Source organism: Gambusia affinis, linkage group LG04, assembly GCF_019740435.1.
Source record: "Gambusia affinis linkage group LG04, SWU_Gaff_1.0, whole genome shotgun sequence".
Classification (NCBI taxonomy): Eukaryota; Metazoa; Chordata; class Actinopteri; order Cyprinodontiformes; family Poeciliidae; genus Gambusia; species Gambusia affinis.
Genome location: NC_057871.1, coordinates 13,804,951 through 13,821,542, shown reverse-complemented (window position 1 = coordinate 13,821,542; position 16,592 = coordinate 13,804,951). Strand labels below are relative to the sequence as shown.

General features: G+C 38.2%; 2 protein-coding genes across 5 annotated transcripts; both read left to right on the top strand.

Annotated features, from left to right (window-relative positions):
• The first annotated feature begins 343 nt into the window (after window positions 1-343).
• Window positions 344-7,331, top strand: b3gnt2a (UDP-GlcNAc:betaGal beta-1,3-N-acetylglucosaminyltransferase 2a). Of its 4 annotated transcripts, none has more exons than XM_044115502.1 (3): window positions 344-384; window positions 4,467-4,589; window positions 5,406-7,331. In XM_044115502.1, exon 3 carries the CDS (start codon window positions 5,421-5,423, stop codon window positions 6,621-6,623), a length of 1,203 nt encoding a protein of 400 aa, XP_043971437.1. In that variant the 5' UTR covers window positions 344-384; window positions 4,467-4,589; window positions 5,406-5,420; the 3' UTR covers window positions 6,624-7,331. The 4 variants fall into 4 exon arrangements, with proteins under 4 accessions (XP_043971437.1, XP_043971435.1, XP_043971436.1 ...); XM_044115500.1 differs by lacking the exon at window positions 344-384 and adding an exon at window positions 1,638-1,970; XM_044115501.1 differs by lacking the exon at window positions 344-384 and adding an exon at window positions 2,703-4,211.
• Window positions 7,332-8,625: 1,294 nt separating this feature from the next.
• Window positions 8,626-15,439, top strand: zgc:66455 (uncharacterized protein LOC393502 homolog). The gene is made up of 10 exons (XM_044115498.1): window positions 8,626-8,841; window positions 8,931-8,961; window positions 10,089-10,675; window positions 10,954-11,389; window positions 12,455-12,496; window positions 12,890-12,990; window positions 13,089-13,150; window positions 13,732-13,898; window positions 14,363-14,518; window positions 14,959-15,439. Exons 1-10 carry the CDS (start codon window positions 8,761-8,763, stop codon window positions 15,321-15,323), a joined length of 2,028 nt encoding a protein of 675 aa, XP_043971433.1. The 5' UTR covers window positions 8,626-8,760; the 3' UTR covers window positions 15,324-15,439.
• The last annotated feature ends 1,153 nt before the right edge of the window (window positions 15,440-16,592 follow it).

Genomic DNA, 16,592 nt, shown 5'->3' with positions numbered 1-16,592 from the left:
TCAGAGTAGATCACTGAACTGTATGTATGTACCATATCTGACAAGCAGTAAATAGCTCCTGCAATAAAGTGATAAGATTTTAAAAGCTAGACTGTGTGAACTTTGTTCAGAGCACCCTATTGTTTTTACCAGTAATTATTGATTTAGGAATAAACTAAGGAATAGTTACATTTCTGGGAGTATATCTTATCTGAGCTTTTCTTTGACTTGAAAAACTTTGAGATTTAGGGGTATTTGCTTTTTTTCTCCCCCGTGATTGCCCTTTGATAGGGTTGCAACATGTCCTCTCGCTTATTGCTGATTGTGTAGAGGGTAAAGTCTGCTTTTGCCGTCTGTGAACAGTCTGACCCACAGGCCTGTGATGGTTTGATAAGATTTCCAGAGGTGAGGGCCTTCTTGATTTACACCTTTGCTGTGTTTTTACTTTAGACATTCATTATCAAAGAACGAACTCTCGGTATTCAAAGCTTTAAATGTGTTGTAGACTGAAATCATGTACGTAACAGCAAAATGCCGTTTATGCAAGTAGTTATTTTTTCAAAACATTAGGCTAACACTGCATATTGACTCACTCCAGCTTAAATAGACCCATATTCTATGAACTACTGACAACATGTCTCTGAAATTCCAAGCAAAAATGTAGTATTTATTTGCATAAAATGAGAATACTGAAAAGGATGCAGTGATTTCAGACTTCAAATAATGCAAAGAAAACAAGTTCATATTCATGTAGAAACAATAAAACAAATGCTATAAGTCAGGAAGAGTTCAGAAATCAATATCTGGTGGAATAACCAGGAGGTTTTCAATGGGTTCAGTGCAGTAAGCTCTTAAGTTTTTCCAGAGCTGTCTATGTAGATGTAAGTTTCACACTTGTCTCAGTCAAAGGTTGTGCTGGTGGCTAAATAAACACTTCTTTTTGTATTTCAAACTGTTTTAAAGACTCATTGAGTGTGGAATAACCCCCCTGAAGTTCGATCTTTTGAAAGTATTGGAAATTTGGAACTACATTTGATCAAATGCAGTTCAAATTATATAAAAAAATATATTGAAATAGCTCTTTAATTCATCCCGAAATAGGACTCTCAAAGTAGATCTGCTACTGAGAGTTGAACTGTTACTGGATCATTACTACCCAGTAGCAGTTCAAAGTTATATTTCATTGCAGTGCTTGAGCATAAAACATAATTAAACAATAGGAAGCTCAAATTGAACCTCAAAACTTTTACTGTCTGCAGGAATGACAGTGAGCTATATGGTACACAGATATGTAATTGCTTTATTGGAAAATGTTCCTGTTGATCTTCATGTCTTTTCCACTGCAACCGAACCCCTCTTATTGTTTAAGTTCCTAATGATTTAAATGGTTTAGCAGAAACAAATTTGATCCAAATTGATGGATGTTGCATATTTTTCTTAATACAAGAAAATCAATTATTTGAAGCCCATATGCCGTTCAATCTACTAACTAGATTGATGGAAGGATTTTATAGCAACGTTTCTGTTGTGAAGGAAAAAAATAATAATCTAACAAAACTATTTGCAATAAATTGTAACAGAAATTAAGCACATTAAAATATGGAAACAATATGAATTGTTGCACAAAAAGAGGAACTGCAAACTTTGCGTTGCTTAATTTAAAAACCTTTTGCCGTGACTGTTCTGCAGTTTAGCCCAGAGTCTCAAATAGTTTCAATCCGCCCCTGAAAAAATCCTGAGCATGTTGGAGCTTGCGAAAAACCCCACAAGGGAGGAGTCACGAGGCTCAAGGCACAGGAAGGAAGGACTTAAATTCACAGACCACACTTACGGAGTGGCGATAACAAAACTAGTTTGATTACGTTAGGTGACTGACATAGAGTTTATTATCCGATTTGGACTACTCACCATCCGGATCTACAGAAACGCGCCGGCCGTTCCAGAGGTAGAATTGGGTCTGCGCCAAAGGAAGGCTAAGGAACCAACCACAGGTTGGTACCAAAACTAAATAACGCTTTTTATTTGTTCGGTTAGTTTACTATTTATAATGTTTAATATGTTTGTACATGAAGGTATTTAGAAACAAAGCCAAACATATTTTTCCGTAACTCCAGTCGCGGATTTCAGCAAACATCTATAACAAGCATTCATACCCGTTATATCTTTTTACAGTTTGTCACGTTACAGCCACAAAGTTTCATATATTCTGTTACGAGTTACTGTGAGAAATTGAAGGATAATCTGATAAGTTTGACGTGAGTATATCACCTTTTACTTCGACACCCTTAAATAAAATCCAGTGTAACCAGTTGCTTTAAACCGTCACTTAATTTTTAAACAGGTTCCACCAGTGTGTAATTCAACCTTAGCATATGTCATCCTGTTCCTAGAATTTGTCAGAGAGTAAGCAAATACGAAGAACAAGGAACACACTTTAGGGAATAAGTTAAAAGGTTAGAGATTCTCTCTGCCTGCTGTTCAATCCACCATCTGTAAATGTCAAAGGCTCAGCTGCTAACCAAAACATAACCTTTCACTTAACAAGTAACATTGTAACTCTAGGAGAGATGTGAAAAATCTACATCAGAGGCTGGAGAAGAAAAAAAAATAAAAAATTAATAATAATAATCATTAGTTTTTTAGTCCATGAATATGGCTTTTGTGTAAGAGGTGAAAAAACAAAGCCATCGTTCAATAAAAAAATACTTAAAATATTCATCACTTTGAACACAGAGCTTTCTCAAGCATGGTGGTAGCAAATGGAAAGTCCAGACTAAATATAATTAACAATTTATGGGAATATTTGAAGGTTGAAGTTCATAAACACTTTTATACAATCTGACAGAACTTAAGATATTTTGCTAAGAATGGACAAATATTACAGTTTCTAAAAGTACAAATCTGGTGAAAGTACACCTGAAAAGATGTACCTCCAGTGTCAATACAATACAGTGTCAATACAGTTTCAATACCAAGTATTGACACTGGAGGCATAAATACAACTGCATGCCACACTTTTCAGTAGGGAAGTGCCATTATAAAAACTTGGGCCGATATTGATATCTGACATAAATATTGCTGTTTTGGCTGATAACTGATATTTATCTACTTTACCTTTGTAAATAAATATATTTTATATTATACTCCTCATTTGACACCTTGAAACAAACAACCACATCGCTGTTAAACTCAGATGTTACTATCAGCCCAGTTTTATACCTTGGACTGATACCAATATGTTACAAAAAGACTAACAGCGATGTTAGTGCCCATACATCTCTACTTTTCAACTTGTGAGTCACAAAAATGTAGATTAATATTATACCAGTTAGAGGTATAATATTGCAATTATACTTTGTACTGATATCATGCAGAACCTACTGAGGAACTACTCATGTTGTGACATGTTGACACAAAGGTAAGCCATCTTCTGGAGCTACAGGCTTAGCAAAAATAATAAAATTAATAATAATAGAGTAATTGTTCTATTGAAAACACATATCCATCAGATAAATGAACAGATAAATACAAAACAAAACAGTCGGCCCAAAAATGACTTAAGGAGAGGATTTCCTCCTCACACAAGTAATTTGTTGTTGAGATAATGCAAATAAGTAATGTTTTAATAAATAACCCTAAATAAATTACAAAGCAATAGCTCCCAATGAGCAGCTGACAGCAGTTAGAGGCAGTTAACGTTTGTAAAATTAAACATTGCTAAAATGGACAACATCAATAATGATAACAACAGTTAAAAGCGTAAACAAAACATAGCAAAAGTACTAATGAAACACTGAATGTTATTAAAATTGCCTAAAGTATATGGTAAAATATAACATTTGTAAAGAAAGCTCAGGTCTGATAACAGAGGAGCCGTCAGTTACCGGTTACTATGGTAACCACCAACTGCCAAGAGCAGCGTAGCAGAACTTAAAGCACCAATAAATGTCTGAAGAAACAACTGGTTGACTAAACAAAATAAATTCAAAAATAAATAAACAAATTTTGACAAACTTCACATCTACAACATTGTTAAGTAAAACCCTGTTACACTTAGACGTAACGCAGAAGATTTCCGAAAGTTAGAGATTTTTGACTCTGGAGTTTTTTCTGGAACATTTCTGACATTAAATCCTAAAAGATTTTATTTTTCTTTCAACAATGGCCTCAAGACGCTGTTGTAATTTCCTCATGTGGTTTATAACTAAACCACACCACGAAACTCTCTAAAGGTGGTTTTGTGTCTGTATCTTTTTGCACTTAGTGGCATATTAACAAAATGATTAACCCATTTAACATCAACATTTATGCTGTTTGAATATCAGCTCAACACATAGAAGATGATGGCACATTTTGCTGCGTCTATTTAGTAATAAATCACATTTAACTTTGAATAAACATTTACTCGGTCTATTGAGGATAATATGTGTGATGACAGATCACATTCACTTTAACAAAAACATTTCTTACTGATTTGATGTTTACAGATTGAATTCCTGATGGCTGCAGAAAAAACAGAGACAAGCTTCTCATTGCTGGAGCGCACTCATGTGAAACCAGGGGTGATGTGAGTGCCACCCACAACCAGCGAGCTGTCAGCCTATTCAGAAGTATGTAACAAGTTGGTGCCCTACTCTTTGGTACAATACTTGCTCTGGGCACAGTCTGTACTGTAAGAAAATGTGTTTTTCTGAAGAAATCTTATCTTGCACAATTTATGCTTTGTAACTTTTGCACATATTATCTTGTTACTGTATCAAACTTCAATGTGTTTCTTGGGATTGTTTGTGATTGCCAACACCCTGCTTAATTGTGACAAGTGATGAAATACTCTCTTGTGTAAATATGTTACACTTTATTTGAACTGCACAGTCACATAATGAAGTTCTAATATTTTACAAACTTTGTACTTATTTCCCAATATGGAGTAGCTTTCAACAAGTAAGCAATTTGCTCTTGGGGATCAATAAAGTATATTTTATTTTATTCTATTCTATTCTAATATTAATCACAGCCATGTGGCCCCTTGTTTGTGCAGTCTAAGCCCACTGAGCCTCTGATATCTGTAAAGTGGTGTCATGTGCATGGCTGAATTAGAAACGTGTGATTCTTGCTAGCCTGTCTTTGTTACGGAGAAAGTAGGAGGGATTAGAAAAGGGAAAAATTGTTCCTGGGGAATTAGGAGGGAAAATGTGGCCTTGAAATCTGCAAATTTAAGCTCTAAAACCAAACTTTGGAGGATCAAACTTCCTGTTGACCTTCTTGTAACATATTTCTCCCAATCCTTTCAAGGTGGGCTATTATGTTTCTGCATATTCCTATTCATTCTGCCTATACTGTGAGTCTTGACATGGCACTCCAGATCTACTGGTTTTTCATTTATTTGCTGTTGTATTCATTTATTAATATATTGTCTTTTTTTCTAGATTCACGGTGCACACATGCCATTGGGCCGGAAGAAAGGAAAGGTCCTTTGCATGTTGATGATGATCAACATCTTGATCTGTGTTCTGGTGGGCGTTTCGTGGAAAATTGGGCACAAAGGCAGTCCGGAGGCAATTCAGATTCCATCCGAGAGGTTCTGGAGCCGAACGTTAATGAGCAAATCCTTCTGGAACAAGGAACAGCAGCGCTTGGACATATTTAACAACCCGCTTATCAACTCGGAACTCTTTGGAGGCTCCTTCATTGCTCTGCCAGATTGGCTTAATGATACCGGACCTCTTGACCCATGTGAAGCGGATTACCGGGTCGCAAGGCAGGTTTTGGACTATAACACTCTACCAAAGCGGTTCCAGGACTTTCTTTTATACATGCGCTGTAGGATGTATCCGATGCTGATAAATCAGCTCCACGTCTGCGATGAAAAACCCTTCCTTCTGCTGGTGGTCAAGTCACTGATACCGCATTTCGACCGGCGCCAGGCCATTCGCCAGACATGGGGACACGCTGGCTTCTTAGCCAATCGGAGTGTGGCAACCGTGTTCCTACTTGGCAGTACTTCATCGGTGGACAACTTCCCTGACCTGCAGGAGATGGTAAACCACGAGGCAAAGCTTCACAAAGACCTGCTGCAGTGGGACTACAGGGACACGTTCTTCAACCTCACCCTTAAAGAAGTCCTTTTTCTAGAGTGGTTCAGCACGCACTGTCCTCACGCTCAGTATATTCTCAAGGGTGACGACGACGTCTTTGTTAACACCTTACAAATTATTGACTTCCTGGGAGGCTTGTCTGAGGGCAACGCCAAAGATTTGTTCATAGGTGATGTTATCAAGAATGCAGGTCCCCACAGAGACAGAAAACTGAAGTATTTTATTCCTGAGAGTGTGTTTGTGGGGCAGTACCCGCCCTACGCTGGCGGTGGAGGCTACCTGCTCTCTGGGGATTTAGCAATACGTCTTTCCAACATTTCTCAGCAGGTGGTCTTGTATCCCATTGACGATGTCTACACTGGGATGTGTCTGGAGAAGCTGGGCCTGGCGCCTACAAAGCACCCTGGATTTAGGACGTTTGACATTGAAGAGAAGTACAGGGACAACCCATGCATCTACAGAAGCCTGATGCTGGTTCACAGTCGAACACCACAGGAGATGCTGGATATCTGGCCGTGGATTGTTCACCCTGAGCTGAGCTGCCAGTGACCTGTTTCAACTGGTTTTAAAGTTGAAACTCAATAAAATCCTCTTCATTTTTTTGAGTTTTTTTAAATATGGTTTTACGTATTTGTTAAAATGATCACTATGCACTGAAATTATAATATGAGATAATCTGAGAAAAAAATCTGCCTTCTCCCAGTGCTCCCAGTTCTGGATGCACAATTACACAGCTCTATCAGAAGTAACCAATCACAGCCAGGAGGAGGGTCTTACTGCTGTCAATCACCCTCATATATGAGCTGCACTTACTCTCCCCTTTTCTCTCTGCTACCACAAAGGAGCATACCGAGCATGACTAGCATAATTGGTTATGTTAACTATGCTAATTAGCAGCATAGCAGTTTTTCTGTAACTGTAAGTTGTTTCTCCAATATTAGCACATTTAATAGAACGTACATGAGAATGATTGACAGCGCTAAGACACTCTTTCTGGCTCTGATTGGTTGTTTTTGACCAGGAGTTGTGCATTTCTGCTGATGGTGATTTTAGCTTAGAGAAGAGGTGGAGGAAATTGATCTTTTCATAGACTATCCGTCTTATGCTGTACTGTCACGACAACTTTAACAAATATGTAAAAAAGCATATTTTTGCAAAAGATACAAAATGCAGCTTTAAAATAGTTATACTATTTTATTGATTTAAATAGGTGTATTTCATTAAGGCACAAGAATTAAAATTTTACTGTGTGAATTATTTGTTTTGTAATAAACTGGAGGAAGTGACTGAGGAAGATGAGGTCTGAGAACATCGCTAAGAGTTTCATATCAGTTGATATAGATAATTATTGATTATGTTTTTGTTCTAAATATCTGAAATGCTGCCAAACTGATGGCATGATCTTTCCCATTTTATCCACAGTTGTCTTTTGAGTTTATTCATTTTCTCCTTTCAATCTACGCTGTTATGTATTTGCAAGCAGTTATGAGGCACAGCGGCAAAACCTGAAATTCCAGCAGTGCAAGTTACTCAACAGGTTGTTGCTAGGTAACCAAAGAGTGAGTGAGTTAGTTATACCACCAACCTTGGTCAGCTCAACTGAAGCATTTACTCTGCTTACATCCCCCAGAATGCCATGCGGTTCAGTGGAATTATTATACTGTTTATCTATTGATATTGATCACAGATATATTGTTATTGATTTATTTCCCAGCCCTAACAAGGCCAAAATAAAACACAACCACAAGCAATAGATAAACAGAAATAAAAGCCACTTAACCAAAATCATAAATGAAATGGATTATGAAGTCTCTTTAAGCAAAACTGCCCTTCAAAAAATATTAATAATCATAAAGGAAATAATCAAGGTCATTTTAATTTATCATGTGGTTAAATGATTACCTATTTATTGCAACAGGCTTGATGAATAGACCTATTATGAAAACAAACACACCTGGATTATACACTGCCCCAATAATTATTGCAATAAATAATCATATTATTGTTTTTAAAGTAATATAATGATAAAGGCCTAATGCAAGTTTGTCCTCTTAAAGACTAATAAACTTTAATTTGGTAAGGAACATGAAACACTGGAACTAGATAATATTTCAAATAATCAAAATAAAACATCACTCAACCAAAAACAACGAATAAAATTGAAATAACACACAACCGTAACTATAAATAAAATGAATTATGATGTCTCTGTAAGCAAAATTGCCATTAAAAAACTATTATTAATCGCAGTGGAAATTATTGAGATCATTATAATTTATGATGTGATTCGCTTTTTGCGACAGTCTTAGCTGTAAATGGTATTTTTATTGAATATTGTTGCTTTTGAATCGCTAAAAGGTTATTAAAAAAAAGACAATTATTTAATTGTTGTATTTTACTTATTTAAACAAGTAATTCGACTAAAAACTTCAGGAGTACACATGTAAAGTTCCTAAAGACATCCATCCATCCTCGGATCAAATTTTAAATACTATAGCGACATCTGCTGGACGGAATAATCCCAGCAGCCGGTAAAAGGAAATTCAATCAACACTTTATGAGGTTCACCTGCGCCGACAGGAAAGGAAAAGGAGTTTGACTGAAACGGAGAAGTTATCTTTGACTTGGTTATTTTTCTTTTTCTTACTCGAATAAAAAGTTGAACAGTTAAGGTAAAGGTAGTAAAATGCCTAAAAGGAACAGCTTGAACTTTCCAAGCACGCTGCTGGTGTTCCTGTTGACGTTTGGGGAACTTTGTGAAGCACAGGTTTGTTAAGAAGACATTCCTCCGAAAGCAGCTGGTTCTGATGTAACTCTTCGTGTTACTGTATTTACACGACTGTCTGTTCTCCGCAGGGGAACACAGAAGGAGTCAACAGGCTTCCAGGTGAGAAAATCAAGTTCTTGAACATTTAGCATTTAGTAATTAGCTTATAGTAAAAAATAAGCTGCATTTTAAAAAAATTATCTGGTGTATTTTTACACCAGATAATTTTTTTAAAATGCAGTATAGGTTCCTGTTTTATTTAAAGCGGAGTTGTTGTAAAAATCCAATCAGACTGTTTATTTCTGTGGCATAAACCAATGATCTGGTCATATGTACATCAAAAAGTAAAATCTGAATTCTCAATGATTTGCACAATAAATTCGATGTCACGTGACGTTTGATGAGAGCAATATGTCTGAACGAGCCAATTAAATGAACCATAGGACATTAAATCCATACCAACTAACAGAATCTTAGGCTCCTCACTATATTTTGTTTTGTTTTTAGCTAAATAAAAAAAAAAAAAGTGAAATTACGTCTACTACAGTAAGCTGTGATGTCTTGGTTGCTTTCCATCTTAATAAAGACTTATTTATCTCAAACCATAGATCTGCTGTAAGACTGTTGCAATTAATTAATTAATTGCATGATGAATTAAAATGAGCTTAAATTTTTCATTCTGATGATTACTATTTTTTGAAGGGCAATTTTGTTTAGAGGCATCATAATCCATTTTATTTATGGTTTTTGTTGTGTGTAGTTTTTATTTCCATTTTAGTTATTTTGGTTGTCATGATAGTTAAAATATCACCCAGTTCCAGTGTTCAGTGTTTCTTTACAAAATTGTAGATTATTGATCTTTGAGAAAGGAAGTTTTGGTATTATCAAAATTGTCACTTTACTAATTAAAGTTTGCTAAACAAAGTAAATTTTTGCCAAAAGTGATGTATTTTCTCTCTTTTTTTTTTCTTTTTTTTTGGTTAAAAAAGTTGTTGATTTTTAAAATTTTCTTTTCTTTTTTTTTTTAATTTTTTTACCAAAATTATTTTGTGTAACAATTATTGAAAAAAAAAAAAAAAATAGGTCTCAAAACAACAATGCCATTTCATTTGAACATCCAGGAACAGACCTTCATATGTGACAATAATATGCATTGTCACATATAAATATTATGTAAAATGTTACAAAAGCATGAACATTTTGCAAGGCTCTGAGCGTTAATGCATGGTTGGTTTTTTCTTCTAAAGATGGCCCTAAAGGGGACAGCAGTGCTTTCTTCGCCCTGCGGAGCTGCCACCAGCTGTTGAACAGCGACAGCGGCGAGTTTTTCTCCCCAGACTATTTGTGCTCCAACCCTCCTCTGTGGTGCAACTGGACCATTCAGGTGGATCCGGGAAAGAGGATTCATCTCCGCCTGGAGGACTTGACCCTTGAAGAGGCCTGTCCACTGAAACAGGACCAGATCCATGTGGATGAGCCTGGCGCCCAGTCAGGGGGCCACAAGGTGCTGCAGAAGTGCTGGCAGGAAGCCAAGTACACGTCGTCCTCCAACACTCTGTATGTGGTGCTCCTGATCGGCGGCTGGCCTGACCCTCCTTACCGAGGTTTTTATGGCCACTACCAAGCATTTGGACCGCCGGTGGTTTACAGCCCACAGGAAGGCTCAACAGGAAGACGCAAAGAGTCGAAACGTTCTCCTGGACTGAGTGAATTTGAGCCGTTAATGAACAACGTGGAGCTGGAAAACGATGATCTGGTGTATGATTATTATGATCAGCAGTTGGCGACTGCTGGGCTGCCCTGGGTGCCGCGGGGTGGAGACAGAGGTGCAGAGGTGAGTATTCTCTCACTCATCCATGCATTGTCACACAAATTCAATGTAAAAGCAATGAAACCATTGAAGTCACAAATAAAATAGTTTTGAAAAGCTCAGACCTCTATTTAAATATTGTAGACTTTTGCTAAAGTCTACAACATTATACGCTGTGAAGCTGTAAGAAGAGAAGCCAGAACTACTAGAATAAAAATGTTTCTGGTTGTTTTGAATTTATACCATCTTTACACTTTAAAGATAGTATAAATCTTTAAAGCTCAAATCTTATCTGCTCTCAGGCAGTTAAAAACCTCCATCCATCACTGAAGAACAACTCCCGTATCTACCAGTCCATGGCTGCACCTACGGCACCGACGTCCACCCAGAGGACGTTCCGGTCAGGAAGAGGAGCCACTCGCAGCCTTTCCAGCCAGGCCGACTCGGCCGGTCGCTCTGTAATCCCACCACCACAACAGCGTGATGAACTCAAACCTGGCAACAGCACTCCAATAGCAAGAAAAGAGAAAACGGTGGACACTGTGTCTGCAGATGGGAGCAGTCTGAATGGTCAGGTCTCTCCTGATGGTTTGGAAGAAGTTGCAGACGACAGACTGCGGATCAATCAGGCGTCAGACCAGCAACTATCCTCTTCTGATGGCACAGAAACCCAGAAAACGGACCGCAAGCATCACCACCCTGAAATGGTGGAACCCCAGTCTGAACACAAAGGGAACTGTGAGTCGATTAGTCTGTCTGGATTCTGCAGATCTTTAGTTCATGCTTACTTGTTCACTTATGACGTTGATGCATGCTTATTTGTCTAAATAATATTAATTTCCCTTTCAATAGAACTGAAAAGGTCCTAAAGCAATTCTAAACCTGAAATCAAATTGTTTTTCTGCAGCTATAAATGATTTTAGCTGGACTATTATTTCCTTAAATCTTCCAGATTATTGGATTTAAGAATAGAAATGGCTTTTACTGCAGAAATGGCTGTGTTTATAGCAGTATCGGATATACAGGTTCACACCACAGGGCTTCACACCAAATAAAATGTACTAGGTTTATGGGATGTGCAACTAAGTAGGATGCTTTTTTTTTTTTTTTAAATAAATTGCACATGTTTTGAACTTTAAAAAACATAACAGACTACTTACAACACAGTGTATTAATAACACAGAATAAAAAGTAAAAATGGGTCTGTTGTGACCCGTTTCAGAGTTATACCCCACTTATGAACATTTTAAATTGTTTTAAATGTCAAGGTTTTGTCAAAACAGTCTCTGAGTAGCCTGCTAGCTTTCACTACACAGAGGAGTTATTTATGATTTCTCTGAACCTGACTTCAGATAATCCAAACTCCCTTTTCATGACCTTCTCCACTCCTCCTGTCGACAAAGTACTGAAGTAATTGTTGCTCAATCTACATTTTCGATGAGCTATCTTGGAGATTTGTGGTGTTGAGTGAAATCTTAACCATAGAAATTTCTTTTACTTGTTTAATTTATCTCTCTACTTTTTCCACCTCTGCACACAAAACCAAAAGATTTGGACTTTAAAACAAAATCTAAGAATCCATAATGTGTCCTCGAAAGTTCCTGGTTTCATTTTTTTACTTGACTGCTTTCAGGAGTTACTTCTGAGTACAGAGGTGGGGAGAGCTGGGATTTAAACATAGACAATACATCCTAATTTCAATGTAACTATAAGGTTTGGAGGTCTTAAGTTACAGTACGAAAGAACAAACCGAACATTTAGTTCTTTAATCTGACGATGTGTTTTCTTCTGTGCGACTCACAGCGAACATGAAAAATAAATCGGAGAGTCCACATCTGCCTGGTGGTGAGTAGAACGTAAAGTAAAAAATAGTAGAATAAAAATGTGTTCTTTACAAATAATTTTGTAGAATCCTACGACATCGTATTAGAACCATTGTCAATTAAAAAAAAATAAAAGTAAATTTCTGCCCGAAAACCCTGACATTTTGAGATTAATCTCAGAAATTTTCTACAAAACAAAAACTTAAAAATGTGCGTTTCAAAAGTCTACATTTTCAACTTTTTCAAGTAAATTTTTTTCCAGGAAATTTCTGAGATTAATTTAAAATGTTTTTTTTATGCACCATTACTCTAATACCCTTCTGTAGGATTCTGCTGCGTTCTAAATAAAAGCAGCTTCTCAGACGTCATGTGGGGTAGTTTGACATCGGTTGCAGTGTTTTGGGTCTCTTGGCAGATTACCTGTTTGAAGTGGCTGTTGAGGTGAATTTCAGTCACGATTCGGAGGATTCCTGGGACAGTCTGGCTCAGCTGCTGCTGCTGTCAGTAAAGACTTTGGTATGTTGTTTCAAAAGAGAAAAGTTTATGATCTAAACACAAGAGATGGGATTTGAAACGATATGAAACGAGCTCCCTTACCTTTTGTGTTTCTGCAGATCAGCAAACAGCTGGAAGCTCTTCAGACACGACTTTCCCTCTCGTCAAAAAGAATTAAGAGGTTTGGTCACAACGGCCAGTTTGGCTGCTTTCACACAGCATCTTTTGATGCTCAGTTCGGATTTTATTTTGCTCCACAATGGCCTTTTGTGGAGCAACTTGACGCCAACTTCTGTAGAGAAATCTGTTTGAATATGTAGTCAGAACTGAGTGGTGGGATTTTGATGTGATGGACCTCTGTTGAACAGACTTCATTCATACTTTCAGAATTATTTTCAGTCATTGTTTAAGTTTAGCTTTCTGGTGTACCGTCTTTCTGACGTACCAGTATTATGATTTGTGTTTTACATCAATGACATAAAAGCCTGTTAAAATGTGACATGACTGTTCTGACTGCAGACACGTTGAAAACAATTGGATGTGTATTTGATTTTTTTGGGGGGAGAAAAAAATCCCCTGGACTTGGGGTGGTCAGACTGTGGTGAATAAGTTGGACAGTAGGTCACAGGAGGGCAAAAAAAGCTGATTTGAGTCGCAACTGCCTGCTGTGTGAATGTAGCTTAAGATGTCGAGTTTCTTTTTGGAAACAGAAAATCAAAAGTCCAGTTTGTGAAAACTGATTCATGGGGGTCTTGTGTGCAGGCTGAATGCAGGAGCACTCTACATCCTTTGGCTGCAGATCGGTCATGGGCCTGGAGGCGTGCAGATCCACAGGGCCGTCCACTCAGCCATGCAGGGGCTCCTCGCCACAGGCGTCAACCTGAGAGTCAACCACAGGAGCGCCGTCATCATGTCTGTGTCCACGGCAGGTATCGTGTCTGGGTTTCATTGAATCTCTGACATGGACTGGGTTTAGATGAGATGCTATGAAGATACTGAACAGCTCAAAGACAAATATCTGGTTATTGACTAACTTTCCACTAAAGCAGGGGTGTCAAACTCCAGTCCTCAAGGGCCGGTGTCCTGCAACTTTTAGATGTGCCTCTGCTGCACCACACCTGAATACAATATCTAGGTCATTAAGGCTCTGGAGAACTGATCTACACAAGGAGGAGGTAATGAAGGCATTTCATTCCAGTGTTTTGTTGCTGTGGCACATCTAAAAACTGCAAGACAGCGAACCTCGAGGACTGGAGATTGACACCTCTGCACTAAAGTATCTGAAAACTGCTGAATCTTTTTGTAGTAAAAGAGCTTAAAGCAGGAAAAGTTGAAAATGGAGATTTTGGAGTTATTTGTGTAATCAGTAGCCAGCTGTGTGCGTTTCTTTCAGATGTGAATGAATGTGGGACCCAGCTGGTTCTGTGTGACGCTAACGCAGACTGTGTGAACCACTTTGGTACATACGCCTGCCGCTGCAGAGCAGGCTTTAGGGACGAGTCCCATCTGGGATCCGGGGGAACCACCTGCATGGAAGCACAGCCAGCAGGTACGGTTGCTCTGACAGACTGCACAGTCTCGTTTAAAGTTTTGAAACCACAACTGCAGTTTTTATCAATTTACTTGGGTCTATGATGTTGGAGCAATCAGTAATTTAACCACAAGGAAACCCAAGCTATTATTCTGGCTTTGGATCAAAGGGCCTTCCTGATGAAGGGATTTTGCTGCTGTCAGAGATTGCATCAAAATTTCATCATAAACTTTAAGTAGAAAAAGTTGAGGTGTTGTGCACAAAACTGCCTTAAAAATATGCAAGCTCAGTCTCCTAAAAGTGATTCAGCAAAGAAATCTGTTTTGGATTGCAACCTAATAGGCTAGGAAGAGAGTTTTGGACACTGGCCTGGTGTCAAGTAGGACATTGAACATTTTATTGGATGTATTTCCTATTTATATTGATCACGTGTCTATCGTTGATTTATCCACCTGCAGGTTGCGGATCCAACCTGTCCTCGGAGACTAAAGGGGTCTACATCCTGTTCTTCCTGCTCAGTTCCCTTATCCTGACGCTGCTGGCGGTGTCCGGCACGCTCTATCACCGCCATCACCGCAGAGGCTTTGTAGTCCGCTGCCCTTCCCCACCCGACCCAAACAACAACCATCTCCAGCCTGACGACAGCTACTCCACTCCCACTGACTGTGATCTGCCCCCTCCGCCTCCACCTGCAAGAGGAGGCAGAGAGAGCTGGGCCCCAGGGAAGGAGCGCTGCCCCCCTGTGGATCTGCCTCTGCTGCGCTTCAGCTCTCTGCTCCCTGCAGACGGCTACATCGACCCACAGGAGAGCGGAAAGTTGTAATCCATAGCCAAGTTTATCTGTATTCTTTAAGATGCCTTTTTGTTTTTTCTTTATTCTAAATAATACTCTTATCCACTGTGTGCAACCTGCTCTATTAAAATCACATCAAAACACCATTTCTCTGTTGTTTTATCTGCTAATATACCTGAAGTAAGCATGCAGCCAAAACTGCATGTTGAGTAACTGATGCTGCCTACTTAAAGCTTCCTACCTGGTACCACAACATGCAGGCAGTTGAGTCCAGTTTTCTAAGCTGGCTCACCTGGAGAAAACCACTAATACAGATTTACAGCAGCTAATCCAAAGCAATGAAGAATCACCTCTTGCCTCCCCAGGAAGTCTGCTACAACCTACGATGGAGTAGTAGGACCAGGCTAGAAACACAAAAACATTGAGAATACAGTTGTTGGGCGTGCTGTGGTGGCGTAGGGGATAGCACGACCCACGTTTTGGAGGCCTTGAGTCCTCGACGCGGGTTCGATTCCTGGACCTGGCGACATTTGCCACATGTCTTCCCCCACTCCGTCTTTCCCCCTTTCCTGACAGCCTACTTTCATATAAGGGACTCTAGAGCCCACAAAAAGACCCCCTGGAGGGGAGGAGAAAAAAAAAAGAGAGAATAAAGTTGTTACAATAATGTGTTCAAGAAAAGTCAAAAGTCATATTTTGAGAAGTCAGTATTATGAGAATAATCTTGAGATTACAGTAGAAATTAAGTCTTGTTTTGAGAATAAAGTCAAGAATATAGAATAAAGTAATCAAAAATAAGGTATTATGAGAAGTCATTACAAGAATACAGCTGTATGACAGTCGAAATAGTATTCTCATAATTTTTTGCTATTTTTATTCTTAAATTGACTTAATTCTCCATATATCAACTTTATTCTTGTAATCTACTTGTTTTTATTAATGTAACTAATAATTTGTCATTAAAGCCAGTTCCGACAAATAAAAATAATTCTGACAGAGCAAAATAAAGCTATAATTTCTACAAATTGGCAAACCTAAATGCATAAACATTGTGGTATAACTCATAAGTCTGTGAAAAACAAAATGTAACTTTCCAACAAGAGAATGCATAGTGGTTTATTCAATGGAACTAATTTTAAAATAATTTTTTTTGTAAAGCAGAAATTATGCCAGACTAATATATCGCTGAAAATGCATCATCACTGCTAAAAAGCTCAGATTTACTTTAAGTTTTTGGAATATCACTAAAGCAATCACTGTTTTAACATAGTTCATGATTTAAAGGGAAACATTCATATT